This window comes from Biomphalaria glabrata, chromosome 13 (genome assembly GCF_947242115.1).
Source record: "Biomphalaria glabrata chromosome 13, xgBioGlab47.1, whole genome shotgun sequence".
NCBI classification, from domain to species: Eukaryota; Metazoa; Mollusca; class Gastropoda; family Planorbidae; genus Biomphalaria; species Biomphalaria glabrata.
This window is the reverse complement of record NC_074723.1, coordinates 30,038,474-30,061,640: the sequence shown is the minus strand read 5'-3', so window position 1 is coordinate 30,061,640 and position 23,167 is coordinate 30,038,474. Positions and strand designations below refer to the sequence as shown.

The 23,167-nt window shown below is 33.5% G+C and overlaps 2 protein-coding genes across 13 annotated transcripts in view; one reads left to right on the top strand and one right to left on the bottom strand.

Moving 5' to 3' along the window:
* Window positions 1–17,651, bottom strand: part of LOC106069097 (DNA-directed RNA polymerase III subunit RPC1-like) — a 24,396-nt gene extending 6,745 nt beyond the window's left edge. The window contains exons 1-12 of one of the 7 annotated variants that reach the window (XM_056008600.1): window positions 17,509–17,651; window positions 10,341–10,506; window positions 9,047–9,169; window positions 8,279–8,522; window positions 7,320–7,634; window positions 6,292–6,426; window positions 4,813–5,001; window positions 4,346–4,474; window positions 3,617–3,787; window positions 3,027–3,231; window positions 1,786–1,985; window positions 556–832 (exon numbers count right to left, since the gene is read on the bottom strand). In XM_056008600.1, coding sequence (XP_055864575.1) covers window positions 556–832; window positions 1,786–1,985; window positions 3,027–3,231; window positions 3,617–3,787; window positions 4,346–4,474; window positions 4,813–5,001; window positions 6,292–6,426; window positions 7,320–7,634; window positions 8,279–8,522; window positions 9,047–9,169; window positions 10,341–10,468 — 2,116 coding nt within the window. In that variant the 5' untranslated portion in view covers window positions 10,469–10,506; window positions 17,509–17,651. Of the gene's footprint in view, window positions 1–555; window positions 833–1,785; window positions 1,986–3,026; window positions 3,232–3,616; window positions 3,788–4,345; window positions 4,475–4,812; window positions 5,002–6,291; window positions 6,427–7,319; window positions 7,635–8,278; window positions 8,523–9,046; window positions 9,170–10,076; window positions 10,194–10,340; window positions 10,507–13,346; window positions 13,473–13,839; window positions 14,036–14,768; window positions 14,861–17,407; window positions 17,427–17,508 lie in introns of those variants that run through there. The other 6 variants (XM_056008604.1, XM_056008602.1, XM_056008599.1 and 3 more) reach the window with 6 other exon arrangements.
* The window catches only part of LOC106054004 (caspase-14-like), a 20,874-nt gene continuing 14,774 nt past the window's right edge, over window positions 17,068–23,167 (top strand). The window contains exons 1-3 of one of the 6 annotated variants that reach the window (XM_056008615.1): window positions 17,068–17,114; window positions 19,833–20,008; window positions 21,850–22,038. In XM_056008615.1, the coding sequence (XP_055864590.1) occupies window positions 19,862–20,008; window positions 21,850–22,038 (336 nt within the window). In that variant the 5' untranslated portion in view covers window positions 17,068–17,114; window positions 19,833–19,861. Of the gene's footprint in view, window positions 17,115–17,158; window positions 17,395–17,884; window positions 18,360–19,020; window positions 19,418–19,832; window positions 20,009–21,849; window positions 22,039–23,167 lie in introns of those variants that run through there. The other 5 variants (XM_056008617.1, XM_056008614.1, XM_056008612.1 and 2 more) reach the window with 5 other exon arrangements.

The following is a 23,167-nucleotide window of genomic DNA, read 5'->3' as shown; positions in this document are numbered from 1 at the left end:
AAAAAAAGAAATTTAGATAATCTCATGACTAAAAGTATTTGACACATATTTGTCAAATTTATATTTAATAGAGATATTTAATAACTGACAAATCTAAAGCGATTGAAAATGTGAAAGTTTAAAAAAAAGAAAGAAAAAAAAAATTGAAGACAAATCTGAGAACAAGTCCTGTAATTAAAAGTCAAATCACGATCTATACAAATCTTAGAACAAGTCCTGTAATTAGAAGTCAAATCACAATCTATACAAATCTGAGAACAAGTCCTGTAATTAGAAGTCAAATCACAATCTATACAAATCTGAGAACAAGTCCTGTAATTAGAAGTCAAATCACAATCTATACAAATCTGAGAACAAGTCCTGTAATTAGAAGTCAAATCACAATCTATACAAATCTGAGAACAAGTCCTGTAATTAGAAGTCAAATCACAATCTATACAAATCTGAGAACAAGTCCTGTAATTAGATGTCAAATCACAATCTATACAATTTTAATTATCATGGCCTTAATTTATTATGGGAAAGCTATAAAGACTAAGTGTTTAACATCATTACCTTCACCAGGTGTGACATCACCAATCCCTATGGAGAAGCCATGATGGGATAGGAACGCTGGGCTCAATCTGGCCAGTCTTGACATTGCATCAGCCCCAGCCTGCTCTCCATAGTCTCGAAGAATCAAATAGAAAATGGTCTGCTTGGAGCCAGAGCCCAGTGTGGCTTTATCCATGTATCCACACATGATCTCACTATTGTGGATAACAATGAACGAGTCATTGGTGCAAAGATCCTCATTTTTAGTATAGTTCTTGCCTTTCATTCGCTGGTTGATCTGCATACATAGTGATAATTTTATACAACTAGACATGCATTGTAATTAGAAAAACAGATTAGTGATAACATATTGACAAAGATGCTAAACTAAATTTTACATCTAGGTGTTGACAGTTAATTAAACAAATTGAATTACTATGTCGACAGTTTATTAGATATCCTATTCTTTTGGGGGGGGGGGTGTGTGTGATGAGTGAGTGGTACAGAGTTTGGCTTCCGAGCCGAGGGGGTCTTGAATTGGTGAATACTGGAATTTTGAAATTCAGAATTTTTAGGACATCTCTTAAAGTAAAGGCGGCTGTTCATTATTACACCCTCATTAGCTGTTGGCCATAGAAACAAAAGAACTTGACATCCTCTGCTCCCAGTAGTTTGAAACAGGTATCTTTACCCTATTTTATATTTGTCTGCATTTTAAAGGTCTCAATGAGAGTATGATCCTTCACTTAAGACAATCTTCACCTCATTTCTTTTACCTGCCTCTTTTTCTTTTTGGCAGGCAATGTGTCCTTTTAGAATCGTTTGACTAGAGTAGAGGCATGGTGGCTGAGAGGTAAAGCGCTTGGCTTCCGAACTGGTGTCTGGGGTTTGAATCCTGGTGAAGACTTGGATTTTTTATTTCGGGATCTTTTGGCGTCTGAGTCCACCCAGCTCTAATGGGTACCTGACATTAGTTGGGAAAAAGTAAAGGGGGTTGGTCGTTGTGCTGGCCACATGACACCCTTGTTAACTGTAGGCCACAAAACAGATGACCTTTACATCATCTGCATTATAGACCACAAGATCTGAAAGGGGAATTTTAATTATTTTTAGACCATCAGTTGATAAAGCTGAGGGGTTTAAATTGTTTTTGAAGTATGCAGAAAGATTATGGATGGCACAATTTAGATTTCATTTCTATAAACCTTTAGCATCTTTTACCTTCCACAACTGCTGAGAATAAGATCTCACCTTTACTGGACACTCTTTATTTGGTTTCATCAAGAGAGAAAAAACTTGCTTCCCTGTCCAAAGCTGACAAGGTTTCCATATGGCTGGTGGAGGCAGATCAATCTTCATAGTGGCCTCTTTACCCACAAGCATGGAGGCAATCAACTGACAGGCTCTGTTACGATCAAAGAAGACATCTTTCTGGGTCATCAAATAGGCACCTGGAAAATGGACACATTACCAAATATTAATTAGGCTAGCCCTGGGTTTCAAATGTGGAGCACCACTGAGGATATTTTCTTACAAAGCTTATAACTAATCCCTTTGTTTGTCTGGTAAAAAATGTGTACATGTTATTTCTCCCAAACACAATCTCGGATCAACCTGACAACACAAAAATCAATAAAAAAAATAACCAATTAGTTATAAACTATTGGAAATTAATAATTTTGTTTGTATCTTGAACAAGAGAAAGAACTTGTACTAGACAAAATGGTGGTACAAGCTGAATTAGTCAGTCCCCTTTTTAGGTCGTTGTCTGAGACTTAGTGAACACTAACATAAAATAGAAACAAAAGATAACGTCCATGCTCATGCGCTATTTGCTAGCAGAGTGGTAACAGTGTTGGCTTGAGAAGCCTGAGAAGTTTTTAGTCCATGAGTTCAAGTTCAGGTTATTCACTTTTTTTAATAAATACATTTAAAAAGCGATCACCCAGATGCCCCATTCTTTCTCCCCCAACCCTTTACCACTGGTCCAGACAAGTGATAAATTCACAGCATATTGAAAAAGCTAAAACCAAGAAATTGCCCTAAACAAAAACAATTGGTAAAAATATTTCTAATCGCACAGAGTTATTATTGTTAGTCTAGATCTATTACAAAATTTAATTACATGACTGATCCAAACTAATTGATACACTTAATATAAGCTTTGTTTTTTTTTAACACAAAGTATTTTTCTGTATTTTGCTTATCTAGTACATCTAATACACAAAAACATTACTACAGCTTAAACAATAACATCCTTATGTGAGCACTAAAGGAGACAAGCAAGTTTATAACAAAGTACAGAACCACACTGAGAATGTCATTCAGAGCCCCACTGAGTAAGTCATTCAGAGCCACACTGAGAATGTCATTCAGAGCCCGACATTTGTTATCAAATCACACTTTGTGGGTTATAAAATTATAAGATTAGTGTGACAAGCAGCTTGTAAGACAAGAAAAATAAAAAAACATTTTACAACTTGTAAGACTACCTGTAATAAAGTCCTGAATGGCAGCTATCAAGGGTTCTCCATTTCTGGGCGTGATGATGTTGGACTTTGACCCCATCAAGGTGATGGCCTCTGCCTTGGCCTCTTCAGTCTGAGGAAGGTGAAGGTTCATCTCATCACCATCAAAATCAGCTCCGAATGGCCCACAGCAGCACTCGTTAAATCTAAAAGTTCTATTTGGCATGACCTGTAAGAGAATATATTAAATCTAAAAGTTCTATTTGGCATGACCTGCAAGAGAATATATTAAATCTAAAAGTTCTATTTGGCATGACCTACTAGGAGTATGTTGAATCTAAATGTTCTATGATTACGATACATAAAAAGCTCTAATCTTCATTGTTAACTCTTTCTCTCCTAACCGACGATACCAACGTTGATTCCATCAGAATGTGGTAAATAATTAGGGAGAGAAAGAGTTAATTCTTTTCACATTACCAGCGGTAATAATAATAATTTAATAATTAATTTTAAAAAATTGTAATAATAATTTAATTCATTTAGCACTCTTAACTAAAATAAAATAGGTTCAACAGATATAAAACCAATACAAATTTATGTAAAACAATGACCTTGGCATAAAAAGCCTGAATACTGAGCTTGTGTAAAGATGGCTGTCGGTTGAACAAAACCACATCACCGTCCATCATGTGTCTCTCCACAACATCTCCATACCTCAGGCTGTTGGCTATGTGGTTACGGTTGCCATAGCGCAGAAACTTGCGCTCACCAGTAGAATGAATCTATAAGTAAAGTAAAAAGGATAAAAAAAACTTGTACAGCATATTTAAAAAATTGAGCACTTTTCGGTAAGAATAGTACTGATGCTAAATTTGATTATACATTGATAAAATAAAAAATTATATTTATCCTCTTAATCAGCATAAAATGTATATATTTTTATATTATTTAACATTCATTCCAGGAAAAAAGGATGGATTTGGTTATATGAACTGTCACAGCACCCCTACGACGAAAGGCAAGAAACAGATGAGATGATGATGAACATTCATATATACATATCTAAATTGATTTTTTGTTCAATTGTAGTGTCTTGTTTGTTTTTCTGCTAATTAAATTAATACTTTTAGTTGTGAACAATTTAATCAATAAGCAAAATGAGTTAGTCCTGATTTCTCAAGAATGGTAACAACACACAATAAATAAAAGCTATATGCAGATTAAAAAAAAAAAAAAAAAAAAAAAGGAGAATGTAATCTATTTAAAAAATTACGTGATAAACAGGAGGCTTAGAAGTTTTACTCTAAACTAGAGATGTTGAAATTGAAAAGAAAGATTACTTTGATAAAGTTAGCCCCTGGATGAACATCACATCCATTCCTGACAAGCTTTTGCATTAAAGCAAGATTAGCAGCACACACTCTCTCTGGATAGGTCATAGTTTTAGCCACATGAACAGGTACTGCCACCTAAAGAAGAAAACAAAATGACACTTAATATTTGTTCAAACAATAGAATACAATGCAAATGTCATTGGTTTTTTACATTTTAATATCAAAATGTATTAAGACTTCTTTTTTTTTCCTTAATAGACATAGCTTTTTAACATTTAGTTAATGATGCAGATATTTTACAGCGTAAGCTTTTTTAAGTTCATGCAAGAAATAAATATTTCAATGAATACTTTAGGAAAGTTAAAAAGAAATATTCAAACTTCACAATGAAGAAAGAAGGCTAAGTTGATATATACGTTAACTATCAATTATACTCTCAGTATAAAATAAAATGATACATTTATCATTTTTACCTGATCTATGCGCATGTTTGGGTCGGGGGATATCACAGTTCTTGCAGAGAAATCCACACGTTTGCCAGAAAGGTTCCCTCGAAACCTTCCCTGTTTACCTTTGAGCCTCTGGACAAATCCTCTAGTCTTTTTCTTAGGCTGCATACTCAGAGGGATCCCAGAGGTTTCAGAATTATATAATAAGGCAACCTGAAGAATTATTGGATAGATTTTTAATAGTACCATCTACAACAGCGATTCTAAACCTTTTTAGTTACACGACCCACTAATATAATTTCCCACTAGGAGTCGACCCCATTCGTAATTTTTTTTTTTCATTTTTTCGTTTACAGATAAATAAATTTGTGCTCATAATCAAAATTTAAAAAAAAGGTTGTGTTGTTATTTAGACTTGCATTTATTTACTTTTTTATTGCGTATTCACAATATACATTTTGCATACTTATGTGACAATTTGATGAATGTTGCGAATTATCTTTGATAAAGTAAACTATATTGTTACTGAAATAGTGTTTCGACAGCATTTACAAACACGCCAGTGGTCGTGTGGTCGTGCAAAGGTTAAGCTTGTTTATGTTCAGGAATTCAGTAGCACAATGAATGTTATTTTCTGCATCAAATCTGCTTCTGAATTTGGACTTAATAACTAACAAGCTGGAAAACCTTGTTTCGCAAAGATTTGTTCTTGAAAATTGAAGAAGGTGCAACAAAATCTCAAACAGAACGGGATATGAAATAGTTTGAATATAAATACAGTTCAAATATGCTTATCACAGGGTGAATTTACCATTCGACCCCCAAGGGGGGCTGCGACCCATAGGTTGAGAACCCCTGATCTACAACAAACAAGCCCAACATGTGACAATGTTTTTAGTTTATTGCTTTTTATTTTAAATATATTTAAAAGCAATGTGATACAAAATAGACACCAACGAGAAAGGAACTGAAATCTAGGATTAAGACTGAGTTATTCCTTCTTTCAAAAAAAAAATAATTAAATAAGTTATTAGATTATTCACATTAAAAATCATGGCAATTAAGCTCTTCTGAGTGACAGCTTGAGAGGCTAAAAATTCCCTCCCTTGCTCTGGATTACAACCTTGTTGCTGAACCTAGTGGGGTGTATGTTTCCAATGAAGTCAATGTATCGGATTCCCCAATCTGTCAAATATGACGATTATCTTATCTTATATAATACAGACGTTACTTCAAAAAAGAAGATGATTACGTCCTACGCGTCATGCATATTAACCAATGACTTAAATTCGCAAGTCTACGACAGACATAATGACCTTAAAAAAAGTTTCTAATATGAATTTAAATGTAAGCCTGCAATGTGCAAGAGAAAAACTAACAGAACATGAGCCCATCTGATATTGGGAAAGTCTCCACTAAAAGGAGGCTCTCTCAGGCTCCTTGGACTTTTCATGCTTGTAGAAAACTTGTCAGTTTTGTCAGAGAAAAGGAAGAAGCACTCACATGAAGCTGTACATAGTCCCAGTCCTCCATGTACATCTGCATCTTGGCCCCAGTGGATCTCAGCCTCTGTATGATCTCATTCACCATCATGATCTCTGTTAACTTCATGGTGATGTCATCTTCATTGGTGCCAGACTGCAGGGAAAGGGAAGTAACAAAAACACAAGGTTAACTTTAAACCAAAAACTTTACATGGAAAAAGATGTGTAAAAAAATATATATTCTAAGTATCAGCAATATTGCAAATTACAGTTGAATTCCAAAGTAGCTATTATATTTGGGAGCCCTTACTATAGCTTACTGTATGTCCACTATGGCTAGAGAAGCCACAATGAAGATTGCAAAAAATAATGCTCAAGAGCATTTTAATATTTTTAATTTTACAAAAACTTCGCTTCAAGCCACATTTTAAAACTAATGTAACCTTTAAAAAGTGAGTTTAATTGTATTAACAATAAAAACTATCAACCAAGTGGTTGCTTTAGATTCAAGTTTTGAGGATTGGTTTACTTTCTGCATGCTACAACATTATGTTTAATTTAGCTTAATAGAAACTACATTCTCACCAAGTCTAGGTGTTCCGGGATTCAACTGTAATTACAAAAAAATACTAAATAACTCGGTCAAGATAAAAACAAAACCTTATTATTCATGATAGCATATATCACACATTGGCTTCTGATTTTATCTATACCAACATACTTCGGGTGATTTGTGCAAGCATTTCAACTGATATATACAAATAAAAATAGAGTGTACACACATTCATCTGTGACACTGCCCATGAGACTGGAGAAAAAGGAAATAAATGTATCATTGTTCTAGACCCATAATAAGTCAATGACAAGTTGAAGTATATTCCAACCAATACTGGGAGCTTTCTTTATGATCCAAAGGTTCAGAAGATATAACCTATAAGTCAGACATCACAGATGGTCTATGTAACATATAGTAACTATATGTTATAGTCTAATATCTCTTTTATGCTTAAATGTAAGTAAACTAAAAATGTGTGTTCAAAATCTAACCTTTAAATCAGACACTACAGATGGCCGAATGCAGATAGGAGGTACAAAAATCCTAGTCAGGATCAGATCCTCTGGCCTTCCCACCTCAGAATTCATTAAGAGCAAGGGGACATCGAGTTCTTTGATCCTCTTGAACAGCTCATGAACTATCAGGGGGTTCAGGACATCATAATTTTTACTCATCAAGTTAGCAATCTCAGCGTTGGCTTTCACAGCTAAGTCAAAGGCATCCACCCTCTCCTTCAGTATTGCTTCAGACTTGCGACCCTGTTGGGATCTGTCATGTGCGATCCTGAAAAGACCCACTTTCTTGACCTGCGGTCATAACATAAGGAAGATATATTTAAATACTGCTTCTGTAAAAATTTAATTGAAAAATTATTACAGATAATAATCGAAGCTTGCTAAGGTTAAGGTAAGAAGTAGTAGTAAAGTTCCCCTTTAAGACCTTACAATCTATAAGGCAGATGATGTAAAAGTCATCTGTTTCTGTGGCCCACAGTTAACGAGGGTGTCAGGTGGCTAACACAATGACCAACTGCCCTTACTTTTCTTTTACCTAAGTTAGAGCTGGGTGGACTCAGAGGCACCCTAAAGATACCGAAAGTAAAAATCCCAGTCTTCACTAGGATTCGAAACCAGGATCTCCGGTTCGGAAGCAAACTCTTTAACACTCAACCATAGTAACTCCATTTGAAAGTTAGTAGTTTATCTGAGACAAATTGATTTGCACAAAATCATCAGTTCCGCACTTATTGCTTTGCCTTTAGCCAGAATGACTTAAGCTATACCTTTAAATTTTAAAACTTTCCTCACAAATTTTAAATAAAAAATAATATAAAAAAAAAAGAAGAGGTAATGATAAATAGCAATAAAAAGAGAAAAAAAAGGATCCAAAAATTATTCATTTATTTAGATTTCAGAATACTTGTTTCTTTGTTTTTTTTATTTTAACATACCATTCCATTATGATCTCCACAGACAAGACATGTTTTCAATTTTCTACATGTGTCATAAATACGTTTCCTTAACGCCTTTTTCTGTAAATATGTTAGTCCAGGCTTTTTGATGGCTCGATGAAAAGACTCCTTCTGTTCTTCATTCAGCAATATGGAGCTGCAGGACTTGCAGATCATTTGTAAAACTGTGATTATGGTACGGAAGTGACCGACATGGTAAACTGGAAGTTCTAAATCAATGTAACTGAAACAACAAAAAATGTGATAAATGGAAGCACCATCAGAATTTGTTGTTGGTAACAAGTCCATAAAATTATTTTAAATTACACATTTCAAGAAATGCTTTAAAAAACACAAGTAATAGCAATATTATAGTTCCCCTTTCAGACCATACGACAGATGATGTAAAAGTCATCTGTTTCTGTGGTCCACAGTTAACAAGGGTGTTATGTGGCCAGCACAACAATCAAGTGCCTTTACTTTTCTCAAACTAATTAGAGCTGGGTGGACCAAAGTGCTCTATTGATCTGAAATTAAAAATCCCAATCTACATCAGGATTTGAACTGGGGACACTCCAGTTTGGAAGCCAAGTGCTTTACCCCCTCAGCCACAACCCCTCCAACAACTATATCAAAGTTAAAGTGTAAAATATTCATCATTTAAAAAGCTATTAAGTTTGTCTGTTTTTTTTATGACGTTCACATTCAATTGTCAAATGATTACATTTCTAAATTAATTTTTTAGTCAAGACTTTAAAGAAAAATTACCCAAAGTGCCCAACACAGTCCGCTAAGACTTTGCCACAGGTTTCACAGCTGTTTTCTTTTTCACTGGTTCCCATTCTGTGATCCAGCACCCCATTAGGACAGGGTTTATTTCTTGCATCTTGACTTTTGATTTAAAGAGAAAAATATACATCAGGTAGAGTATTAAAAAAACAAACCACAATGGTTCTTTTACTTTTAATAATAATAATAACAATTTAATTTATAAAGCGTTGTTAACAAACATCATGTAGGCTCAAGGCGCTGTAATAACATTACAAACATAAACATGAGAGCTAAAATTACAAACTAATCTAAAAAAAGTTTAAAACAGATAGGACTTAATATTCTAATTAAATGTAGTGAGGCATGTTGTCTGTCTGTGGGGAGTTCAAAGTCTTTGGTCTGTGTACATAACAAACATTGGTTAAGTCACACCAGACCCCAAATGGAAATAACGATGACTTCTATTTCGATACAAAGTGAAGATGACATTGACAGGCAAGGGAATGAAGATAATCTCTGTTTTCAGCATCTTCCAAGTTTCTGATCCATTTAGGAATACAACAAACAATAATTATTTTATCCACTGACGAACAAAAATTCAGTAGCGAAGGTAGTTAAGTTCACTGGCTTCTTTTTCAACTTTGATGGACGCATGAAGACAAACAACATGTAGTAAAAATACTTTGAAGAACTGGTGGTCATATGGGATAAGTTGTGTGACTTAAAGCACAAGACTCACTAATGATTTTAACAAAAACTTACAATTCTTTGATTATCTGTACTTAATTGTCAAGTGCCAACAATAATACCAATATCAATAAACATCACTATACTATATCTTTGCTTCTCAACTCTTTTTAACCCATTTTATTCAACACACATTCGAACCATGCTGCCCTCTGACCCTAACAGTGGCTTCTCCTTTGCACCACAGATATTGGTTAGATATCCAGGTGGACTCTGGGAAATCTGGACACCCTAAATTCAAAACAGACACTTCACTACACTTGATTAACCCATTATATACCTGTATAAAGTTTTATTCACAACATGAAGGTAAGCTCTCCGAAATTCAAAATAGACACTTCACTACACTTGATTAACCCATTACATACCTGTATAAAGTTTTATTCACAACATGAAGGTAAGCTCTCCGAAATTCAAAACAGACACTTCACTACACTTGATTAACCCATTACATACCTGTATAAAGTTTTACTCACAACATGAAGGTAAGCTCTCCGAAATTCAAAACAGACACTTCACTACACTTGATTAACCCATTACATACCTGTATAAAGTTTTATTCACAACATGAATATGACTGGCTCTCTGGATCTGCTCAGGGCTCATGGAACCAAAAGTCACATGACTAATCTTTTTAGCCAGATCTGTTTCACGAAACTGTTCTTTAACCATGTTGATCTGGAAATGTCTGGTGTTGAAGTGTGGCTAGTCTGGAATAGAACGTAAGTTCATCTCTTGATATTTTGTCATGAATAAAAAGGGAATGTTCTTTTAATGTTTAAATCTGCTGACTATTAAAATACATAGTATTTATGTTTTTGGGTTATTAGCACATCAGCACAATTTAGGCCATGTTGTGCCTGTAATCCCTCAGGGGTTATTCTCCCTTCGTATCACAAGAGCTAAGTTTATACAGTTAAGTTTAAAATACATTGAGGTGGAGTTATGAGCCTCTGGTGGAGCTTAAGGTGATGCTGAGGCAGGGGTTTTCAATAAGTCTAGAAATGCAGAGGGTGCATGTGAGATTGGTGATTAGGCTGCAGGGTATGATGTGGAAGCTTCTGGTTAGAGTGTCAATAATGATGGTGAGTAGGATGTGCGGCATCTGGCAGGAACATGACATAGCTACAGAGTTTGATGTAGAGGCCTGGGAAAAAAATGCAGATGCCTCAGGTGATTTTGCCAACATTGTAACACCTTTATTTTCATTTAATTCCCTTGATGTTAATTTGGGCTCTTAATGAGTAGTCTTGTGTACAGCATGTGTTGTAATTAAGTATCACAAGTATAGCAGACAATAAATTTATTGATAAAAAGACAATAATTCAATAATTGTTAAGTAATCCAGCCACAATAGTACACAATTGAACAATAGCTTTAAGAGCAAAATTACAAGTCCAGCTTCTGAACACACATACAGCAATATACAATATTAATTCACGACCTACAACAAATAATCAACATATGTTCTTCCTCTCTGAGGACCAAATTACAACACCCCGAGCTTTTTCCTCGTTCTAAAACCACGGTATATCATAAGTGACAACAAATCACTACATGTCACAATGAGTCTCAAACGAGGCTCTGACAGATAAGTGTAATAACTATAAGGATAAAGATGCCTAGGCTAGGGGAATTTGGCGACATGGATTTAAAGGGGTACATGTGCCATGGCTAATTCTGGAGTAGCTAATTAATTATTAATATGTCTAAGTACTTCGATAAAAATTTAAAAATGATCACAATGCAATGGAACCTATTTGTTTAGATAGAGCTTGAGAAATGCTTTCCAATGATACCAATTTTATATTGCTGAGTTAATTATGAGGGAAGTTATTAAATTTTTAGTGGCCAAAAATTAGCCTTCTTTAGCCTTTGTAAAGCAAAAAAAATCTGTGACTGAAAAAACTGACAGTTGAACTTTAATTAACTGTATTATAAAAAGTCTTAAAGATAGGGGTTGAAACTTCACACTCTTTTTCATTAGCCTGTAATCTGTTAAAACAAATTAAAAAAATAAGACCAAGCAATAAGATCTTTGAAAAAAAGTGAATTAATATATTAAAAAAAAAGCCTTCGACAAAAAATAAAAATATATATGTGATTTTGTCATCATATGAGCCCAAAAATCACAAATAAAACAAATTAGAGATCTGTAGTGTGTTTTATTTTGTATAATTATAATTCCACTGTATTTAAATAGCTATTTATATGCATCAGATAGATAATTTTTATAAATTATAAATGAAAATAGCACTGCGCAGAAAAATATTTGCAAAAATTTAATCCCTATAAGTTTAATAAATTTCATAAAAACAGTTTAAACCTTTTTGTAGAGCACTGGCAATTAATCATTTTAAAATGCCTGAATTTAAATGCTTTAAAAATTAGATTGTAAATGAAAAATTTCTTGCATCGGACAATAAAATAAAAAAGAAACCTTGCGATTTATTTAGAAGTTATTAAAAGATTTTTGACTTAAATTTTTGTGCAGTAATAGCTCATCATTTAAAAATATAATGTACTCATTTATTAACTATTAATTTACATGTATACCAGTAAAAAAAAACAACACATGGAAAAAAATAATTAATTAATAGTTCGCAGAGCTAAAAATATGAACAAAAAAATTTAATATTTAATATTATTATTTTAAAATATTTATTTTTACTTTAAAATTTGCACATTACAAAGTCATTATAATAAAGATACATTCCCTCTCCATAATCTAGCATTTAAATATTATAAAAGTTAATCCAAATGAAAAATTCCTATGTGTGCTTCTAAAAATAGGACGTGATAGATAGAAATTGACCATTTCCAGTAAATCACAGTGTTGGTTGTTACTAAAAATAGATTTTAACCATCAACTTTGAAAATTAATATCTAAAGAGTGCGCCAAGCTACAAAGTTCAAACTTAGCACACAGATATATATTAACATGCTAAATTCAATAGAATTAGTGAGATTGTTGTAACTATAAACTTAACTTTTATTTTATTTAAAAAATAAAATTTTACCCTTCTTTGTTAATTTTAATATTAAATATCTTTAAAGTGCGCCAAGAGAATCTAATGAAATTTTAAATATACACATTTCATAATATGATAAATTATTGTAGCAAACAGCATTCTTGTAACTTTTATAGGAAAAAAGTTGTAAAAATGTCAACTTTCACATTTACAAACTTTTGTTAAGAAAAATTTTACAGATTGCCTTCTAAAGCATATAAAAATGATCTCTGATATCTTATGTTTACAAAAAGTAATCACAATTAGTCCTGAAATCAAATACAATATGCTAAAACTTTGATGGAAATGACCACCCCTAAAAAAAGGGTAAAATGTGCTGACACACTTTTCAGCCATTTTTTGGGAGAAAAAAAAATGGATCTAGATCTAGGTCAGTTTATCGAAGTACCTAATTATTAATATGTCCTAATCAAGCCAATGACTCAGACATTATTATATTATTGATGGCATATAATTATTATAATATATGATATTGGTCATAGGGCCATAGGTGACAAACATGTTCTTTGATGGCTTACATGATTACATGATGCTGATTTATCATTTATGGCATTATGGATATACAAAAAAAGATTCTTGGTCCAATCCAATGGGCCGAATTCAATGGCTATATAATTGAGTATATATTCAATATAGACTCTAGTCAACATACTACATAGAATCATAGACATAATCATAAGGCATGATAAGGTGCCTGGAATATGGCACTCCCCACTACTACTATACTGACTATACTATGTTAGTACTAGACTAACTAGACTTTTTCTAATAAACTAGTGAGACTACTGATAGTCCTGATACTCAGATAATCATACTGATCATCTGATGTAGTCTAGATAGATCTAGATGAGTAGATCATTACTAGATCTAGATCTAGTAACTAGACTAGATTAACTAGATCTAGATAGATTCTAGATCTAACTGAATCTAACTCTATAACTATAACTAGATCTATTTACTATTTTCTAACTGATGCACTGGACTGATTGTGGAGTCCATGGACTTACTTACTTGACTAGAATTAGAGACGATTTAGATAGATTTAGAATCTACCTTTATCATTTATAGATTACATCTAGACTAGATCTATAGATCTAATATAATAATATTATTATTATGTTGGCAATAAACAGATGTGTCCGTGGTTGGCAAATCACATTGGTGTCGATTGCTTTTTTAATTTTACTAGGTGAGTCTAAGCAATAACGATAACTCTCGTCTAAATACTTGCACTGAACTGTATAAACGTTACGTTTTGCCTAATTGTCGCGTACCTGTAATTTTATAGCTACTTTTTTTTATATGCCAAAAATTTCCCTAATTATTGTTTTCCAATTCAATATAAATATTTTTTTATTTATATTGGCTCTATATTAAAACATTGACAATTTAACAACATTAAAAAAAGAGATTATTAAAATAACACGTTAGAATTACACAATGTTTAATAGTAATTTAAAATATTTAAAATCGATTTCATCATCATGACATGAATATCATGTCATGTGACTCATGTGTGGATCAATATAAAAATAATATGTGAATGAATATGAATGCAATATATGAATATGCTTGTATGAAATTTATAAATAAATATGGATTATGTTTTTCATTGTCAATATGTCTTCTGTGGATCTGTGATCACTAAAAAAAAAAATCTAAATCTAGTCCACACATATTTTTTTAGACTTTAGTAGTTTAGATATGGATTCTAGATCTAAAAATAATGGGTGGAAATTTTCTACAAAGCTATTTATAAAATGGGAAATTTCTTAATCTATTTTTTTGGTATTAGTATACGACACTAGAAACGCTAAATTAGGTTTCTGTTATATTTTCAGAATATGCAGAAAAAAATGCAGATTACAAATATGTAATTTGATTTCCTCGGAGATAAATAGTTTTTAAAATATATATTTTTAAGTTTTATTTCTAATTACCATATATTGTCATTGGAAATACGCCATTTTGGTTTTAAGGCTTAGTACTAGACTATCTCCCTTGAATTACTTGCCAACTTTTTTCTGTTGCGGCTTTTTCTTTCTAGCAGCTATTAGATCTAATATTAAAATTCATTTAAAATGCAAACAATCTTTTGTACTTTGAAAAATAACTAAAAATCGAAATTAAAATCATGTAGTTAAAGTAATAACAACAGACAAAAAAAAATAAAAGAAAAATAAAAAAATAACTCTAAGCCTAACAAAATATCTTTTATTGGCAAAATAAAAGTAATTAAATAAATAGATACCGGTACCTTGACTTTAAATACATGAAAATAATAGACATTAAATGTTATTTAAGATATTAAAGCATGCAAGAAAAAAATCAAATAGCCAAATAGATCTAATCTGAATAGATTGTAAGATGAAATATTAATCAACACTTAAAAATTTAGGCTAAAGCATCATACTCCAAGCAGTGGATTTGGCAAAAAAACAGTTACATGTGGCCTCTTGTGGTACAACCACATCAAAGTGATTACCATTTGTATGCAATAGTGTTATGTTGCAGCATATATGGTTGTCTGTGTGAGATAGTATGTACGTGTTTGCATCATGAAATAAAGGTTTTAATAATAGCCATGAGTTTTTGTTTTGTTGTGGTTTGGTGAGAATGTATAGGTGTCTCTTTGCAGTAGTGTAGCAGCTGCAAGCAATGCTGCAGTTGTGGCCTATGTTGTATCTTTTTTCATCAGCTCCATATGCTGCTGTTAAAAAAAATATGGTAGCTATAAGTACAAGTTCTTTATCCAACACGATATGATCCAACCACGGGAGTTTTTGTCGTACATAACTATCTGTACAAGCTGGCCGACATTATAGGATACAACCAAGAGAGTTTTGATCGTGACATGGTTTATGTTGCATCACGTTTCAGTCTTAGTCTCATCCGACTAGACCTCAGTTGAACTGCATGTCGGTGAAACGAACCGACAAAGAAAGCGAAGAAGGATAAATTTTGACCAAGTAAAACACCGTACCTTGCCCTTCTCCCTTTATGAGCATACCAGCGATCCTAGCAGTAGATGACCTAATATGACCACGGCGCCGGCGAAGCTCCGAGCAGGGGAAGGTGATGTTACATCACACCTAGTTCTGCCGTAAAGACAAAGATCGCGTGTGACGGCCGGCGCAGCGAGGGTTTAAAGGTACGTAAGAATAAACGGAGACAATCGCCACCTGTACGGTACGGCGGGAGAGAAAAACTTGCTTTGGACTCCGTAACGGAATGTAATACATGGGCGCTAGTGGATCCATGTGAAGAGAAGGGTTGGTAGGTGGAGTCGCTAACCCCTTCCCCCCCCCCCCAACAACTACACATCTTAAACAAATTTAGTGTAATAGGTGAGGAGTTGTTTTTTTTTTAATGAACTCCGAAAGTAAAGATGCATAAATTATCTAAATAGTAGTGTATATGCTTCTTATCTGTTTCTTTATACATTGGCTTTTGTTCCCCACTCTACGCAAAGTAAATTTCAGATTGTGAAACATGATAGTTTAACAAAGACGTTCGTGATCTAGTTACACTCGACCTATCCTCCCTCCAAGAGAGGTGGAGCCAGAGGTAGTGGTAAGAGTTATAAACACAGACATTAGTCCTATCTGATCATAAAACACACTCCAAACAATCTCTGGTAGACAGTAGACTCCACTCAGAAGACCTCACGGCGAAAGAGAAAGGGACACTGATCTGTGTCAGCTTCATAAAATTCTTTATCTTCGTGGTGTGATTTTACGAAAATAGAGAGCGCTCACAATTCGTTAGAAATGTATAGATCTAACTGTAGTCTTAATCATCAACAGATAAACATAAAAGTATTATTTCTTATAGTAATAAGTTTCCCGTACTAGATCTATATCATTTATTGTCATTGCTCTAAAAAGATCACTAAGTCATAATGCATAATTTTGTTCAAAAAATAATAATAATTAAACATAACATGTATATCTAGATGCGTGTTTCATTTCATTTAATTCATGCATATTTGTTTTTTATTTTATCATTATTTCGCTTTGCTTGGTGAGTTAATATATTAATTATAGATCTAATTGTTAACATATATTTTTTAATTAATAATTTCATAAGTAGAAAAAAAAGAAGAAACAACAAGTTCATCAATTTATTAATAACATTTTATTTAGACCTTCATTTCAGTAAATACACTTAAAAAATCATAAGTTGACAGCATAAGAACAAAAACTCTCTATAAAAAAAGTTATTGAAAGTTCAATATAGGTAAGGGAGATAAATATGCTTAACAAACAACATGGTGGTCGGCAAAGGTATCTGCGTATCTAAACTATTACCACTAGCACATTCTAAGTAGATACTAATACTATACTAGTATATAGATAATAGTATTAGACTTATTACTATTAGAGTCTAGAATAGCTCTATACTTATACTACTGTAGTATACACTGCCGACACTGCCTATACAGTACTAGATCTATATGTCAGCCTTTATTAAATTAGTCCGCCAAGTCAGTCGATCAGTTTGGACAGTTTGGACTTGGTGTACTTAGTCGACTTAGACTTAGTTACACTTACTGTCACTTAGTAAGTAAGTAACTTACTGAACTGTGAAATCTATTAACATCTAGATTCTAGAATCTCATCAATCTAGAATCTATATTGTTCTAATTGTGTGTCAAAGTCAAAGATCGGACTGATGTACCTTTAGTGGCGTTATAGCTAGACTAGAATTAGCCTTAATTAGAATTTAGATCTAGATTCTATGGCAGACTATGGTCTCTAGAGGTTATTTCAGGCCCAGTGCAGCAGCTCCCCGTGATTGGCGTGATGCCCTCCCCCTCCCTAAAAACAATATAGATCTAATATTGGCTATAACAGCGAAAAGACTTTTTAAAAAATATATAATGTCAATGTGTATTGCTAATCTCAAAAAAAAAAAATAATTTTTACATAATTAATAATACTACTAATTAATGTTATACATATTATGCTTTCTTACTGGCAAAACAATAACAGTAAAATCCATTTTTTCCACCAATTCTTGTTCACTGAGCAACATTCCCAAATTAGAGAGTTGTAAATTTATCGTCATTGATTGCAAATAATTCCTGATCTAGACTTTAGTTTGAAAAAATAAGTTAACTTCACTGGTCAGAATTATGAGATGGCGATATTCTAGACTGAGCTATCAAGCTACATTTCTTTTTTCTAAAACTCAAGAGGTCATAGGGTTTTTTTTGTTTTGTAAAGTTTGGAGGCATCTGAAGAAACTGCAATAAATAAACAGTTAAAGTCTCTTTCGCTTTTGACAAAATTCTTTTTTGTTATTGTTGCTAGGAGCACTGTCAATATTTGTTTCAATGAGGATTCAATAGTTAAAATGGCGACAACAAATCATATTTATCAGTCATATCATAATGTTTTCAGTTTGAATACGTGCAGTTCTGAATTGACAATGCTTGTTTTTTGAGAGTAGACTTGTGTGTTATTTAATTCAGTTTTTAATACAGCACCCAAATCCAAAGATGATAAAGTTAAAAGATTTTGTAACAGGTAACAATCTGCCTGCTTCAGATCTAACAGAAGAATTTGTATATCTGTAATAGTCGCAATGTTTGCATAATTTTGGAAATTCATCCCTAACCTCTGGTACTCCAAAGGATTTATCTAAGCACTTAAAGGTAGTTCCAGTTATTTTGATGAAGACGACACTGGTGTGTGCTGACGTTAAAAAGAAAGATGTGTAAATGGTAGAGTACAGGAATTTTGTAATGGCATCGACTTTAAGCATCTAGAATTCCCCTGCCAAACTTAGAAAATGGTTTGAGCAGATAATGAATTCTGCTTTAGGATTGACTTCAAGAATACGTAGTGTTGACCTTTCATTATTAAAGTCTTGACCTCTGCATTCCATTATTTCTAAACCATATGAACATAGTTTTTCTAATAGCATTTGCATCAATTCCAAGGGGGATGCTTGTCCTTAGTGCTCACGAAGTCAACAAAAGATTCAAGAACTTGTACTCAGTCATTATCCATTATTGTAAAATTTTAATGTTAGATCCAATCTTGAAATGTTAAATTAGGTGTACTATCAAAAATAATTGAGAAATATTTGGCTAGTTTTACTGGCTGTCTAATTTATTTTCATGACCACCCAAAATTACAATAAAATTGGTTTTGTATTTGTGTAAGTTTGGTTCCACTACTTAGATAGTAATTTCACAAACTCCAAGACATTACATTCATTTTTGTTCTTCTTTCAATTCTTCTTTCATTGTTTGTGATGCCAATGAGTGCCAGATTCTGATTTGAGAAAAAAACAAATAATATCCAAGAGTCTCTTTATGTAGTCTTTCCACTTTTTCCCTTCTTGTTTCAATACTGTTCTTTACATGCAGACAAATTTCAATTTCTTTCCAAACAAGCGATGACTAAATGTGAACTCTGCTGGTCTCTGTTTTTTTTATTTTCGATGATAACAGCCACTATTCATTGAATCTATTTTGTTGGATTTGAAATGAAGATGTAGTTTATACTTACTCTTTTCAAAAGGGATTTGTTTTAGCAAATCCACTTTCTTAAACTTGGCATTAGCCTTAGAATAAAAGGTACGCATAAAATTGGGCTGACTTTAGAGATTTAAACAAGTCTAGTAAATTTTATTCAAGCTAGTCTTCAGTTTACATTTAATTTTAGAACGAATAAGGAAATTAATAAAGTACTTAAATAAATAGCCTGTGTTTGTACAATGCTTAGTTTTTACTGAGAAAGTTAGTCCTCAGTTTGATGCCCCTCATCACTTGATGCCCAATTCGGCCCGCACCACCCGCTTATGGCTAGCTAAGCCTCTTTGTACATGGCCAGAAAGGAGATTCTTGAACTCAATAATGTTTATTAGAATAAAATTATTTTGTCAAAATAACATTAATAACATATAGTTAAAAATAACTTTAAACACTAATTATAGCTTTTAAATTATTATAAAATTATGAAATAATAGGCTTTTTTTTTCCCTTGCGTTAGTCTCAACATTGCAAGAACTTTAAAGACTAATGGCTGCAGAGTTTATGAGAGAGCATCAGCTCATTGTGGATGTAATAAGTGCATGCACGTATGACTTATCCTTGGAAGTAGAATATAAGTACTTACGTCCACGTATAGTGGATATCTTTCCACGGATGACTCTAAGTAGAGATGAGGTAAGTATTTTGTGTCCAAACCTACGACATACTTTACACTTTACATGGTTTATTTTTTCTTGACCTAGATCTAGTTGGGTGAAATTATTCTAGGGTTCTCTGATAGTTCTTAGGCCAGCATCATATTATAGATTAAAATTTAGAACTGTTGGATTGGAAGCTCTTCACTACATCCCTATTCATCTTATTATTAGCAGAAAGGTTCAAAGGTTGTCATGGCCAGGTGTTGTCGATGGGGATAAGATTCTAAAGTCATGTATCTCAAACAGCCTCTGAGTACTAAGTCCAGCACCTGGCCTGCTCGTTTGGCTTAAATACTAAGCCCTTTGAAACTGCTCTAACAGGTGAAGGGGTGAAGGCGAATATCTGGCGCAACTAAAAACAGGAGCTTCGGGCAGATGGAGCTCATCAGCCTTGTAAGGCAGTTCATCTAGAAGGGTAGTCTGGCATCAAACCCCTGCTGCCTTGCAGTACTAAGGCTTCAGAAGACAACCTTGAGGAAAAATCATGAGTGAAGCCCCTAAGGCATTGGGAGTATCAACTATGACATTCCCTCCGACAGCTTTTGCAACTGAGTTGGTGAAAAGTGTAATGTGAAACGTTCTTTTGGATCCCATCAGCAAGGTCAAGATACCCCTTTATTTGGTGCACAGGAATGTGGACCAGGGAGGAAACTCTGGTGCTGCTACAAAGCAGCTAAAACAACAAGGGAGGCACCAAAACCAGTGACTCGTCTGGGGCATCCATTATCTTCCGAGACAGAAGGAGCCCTATGTCTATACATATATGTTCATTACTCGGGCAAGCAACTTATTATTTTTTTCTCAATCCCTTGATATGAAGATATAACTAAGACAATGCATTTTTAAAAATCTTTGAAAAGTTGGCAGAAAAAATATGTTACAATAAAAACTGTCTGGTTGTGTGGTATGCACTCTGGATCCTGGGTTCAAACTCTAGCCACCACCATCCCCTGCCATCATGCTGAAGGTCTGGGCTAAGAATTAATATCTTCAATTCTGAAAGAACATTAAAAAACATGTAAATTAAGCAAACAAACAAATATTATTTTAGTCAACTGTTTTTTAACAAAACTTACATCAACTCACTTTATCTATCTGCCTGCTTGGTAAAAGTTTGTAAATGTTATTTCTCCTACACCCAATCTCTGATCAAGTTGAAAATTTGCACAATTATTTATTTTACTGACAACACAAGAATCAATCAAAAAAATTAACCAATTAGTTAATTAACTATTGGTAATTAATTATTTTGTTTGGTATCTCAAACAAGGAAATGAAATGTTACTTGACTAAAGTGGTTTTATAAGCAGAGTTAGTCCTATTTATAGGTCGCCGCTTTAAAGTAAGTTTGATAAAACAATAATTAACTAAATAATCTCCTAATTCATCCAGATATTCTTTTTTTTCTCTTTCTCTCCCCCCCCCCCCCCCCCCCCATCCTTTCCCAACTGGTCCAGACAAGTGATAGGATCGTAGCGTATTGAGAAAGGTAATAGCATAAAATAACGCTAAACAAAAACAAATAATTCTAATCATACAGATTAATTGTTGCTGGTCTAGATCTATTACAAATTTAATTACATGACCGACCCAAACTAGTTGATACAATTACACTTCATATAAGCTTTGTTTTTTTAAAAGTATTTTGTATGTTTTTCTTGTTAACTTGTGACATTGTGCCATGTCAGGTAAACTACTTTTCCCTGTGGTAATTTTGTCTTGCTCTGTCTTATAGTCTCAGGGGAATAAATAAAAGCTATATGCAAAGTCAAGGAAGTTATATGGACCTAGCTGATATTAGATTTCTTTTATTGGCAGGGTAACGGCAGGGCATCTTTTGATATAATGATCAATATTTGTGACAGTGCTAAGCGTTTGTCTAAAGATGATTTCATCAGGTTTGTAGATGCCATAAGTGTTGATTACCCAGACAAAGCTAATGACATTAGAAAAAAATACAGAGAATTCTCTGGAGGCAATGAATTGCCAGCTCCCATGGAATTACAGGTAATTTATTATCATTTTTCAGTGACTATAGCTAGTAATCTATGCTTGAAAGTAAAGTTTATTCCTTTAAGAAAAATCTGTTAATTTTGACTGAAACATGACAACTTCTTCAGGGTAGCATGGCTGCCTGGTTGTATTGTATGCTGTTTTACAGGAAGTGTTGGCAAGTCTGAGAATACTGATACTGTGATATGTAAAGTTCTCATTTCAGACCTTGCGAACTTTAGGGTATATGATGTAAAGGTCATCTGTTTTTGTTGCCCATGGTTAGCAATGATGTCATGTAGCCATCTCAATGACCAACCACCTTTAATTTTCCCAAACTAATGTCAGGTACCCATTAGAGCTGGCTGGAATCAGAGGCCCCCTAAGGATCCCAAAATAAATCTTAGTCTTCACCAGGATTCAAACCAGGGACACCCATGTTTGGTACAATACAATGCCCCAACTTTAGATCTTTAAAGGTGTTAAAGTATCATAGATGTGATACTAAATGTATGGAGCAATGAATACTGGTCATGTAAAAGTGTAACTGTGCATGTGGGTTGTGTGTGATTTATACCCATGGCTCAGTTAAGGTACGATTCTCTATGAACAAGTATGGGTTACACATATATAATATAATTACACCTCATAAGACAATGTAGAGGTTAATTAATACTCAATGGCGCTTAGACCACATTCAATAGTGTATAACAATGTAGCATCAAATACCATAACATTACCAAGTAACACACATAGAAAGAATAATGAGTATCAAGAAAAACATTACCAAAAAACAACAACTAACACCCAACTCAAACCAGGTCAGCTCTCCAACTGACAAACTGACTACACTTATTACCCCCCCCCCCTTTTTTTTTTTGAAAAACCCATGCTAAAACTAAAAATAAACTAACATACAAAAACACTCCCACATCTTAACCTCCCCCCCCTTTCCCACCGATCCTGACAATCGAAAGCCAAGTGCTTAACCACTCAGCCACTGCACCTCCGATACTGTGATATTTTTCATTTTTATGGCTCCTCCTCCTTATAGCTAGTTGACGATGAGAACATTTCTTAATCCTATGAACTTGAAGATGATGGAGTCCAATCCTCACTTAAAAAGTCTGTCACGTCTGCTGCA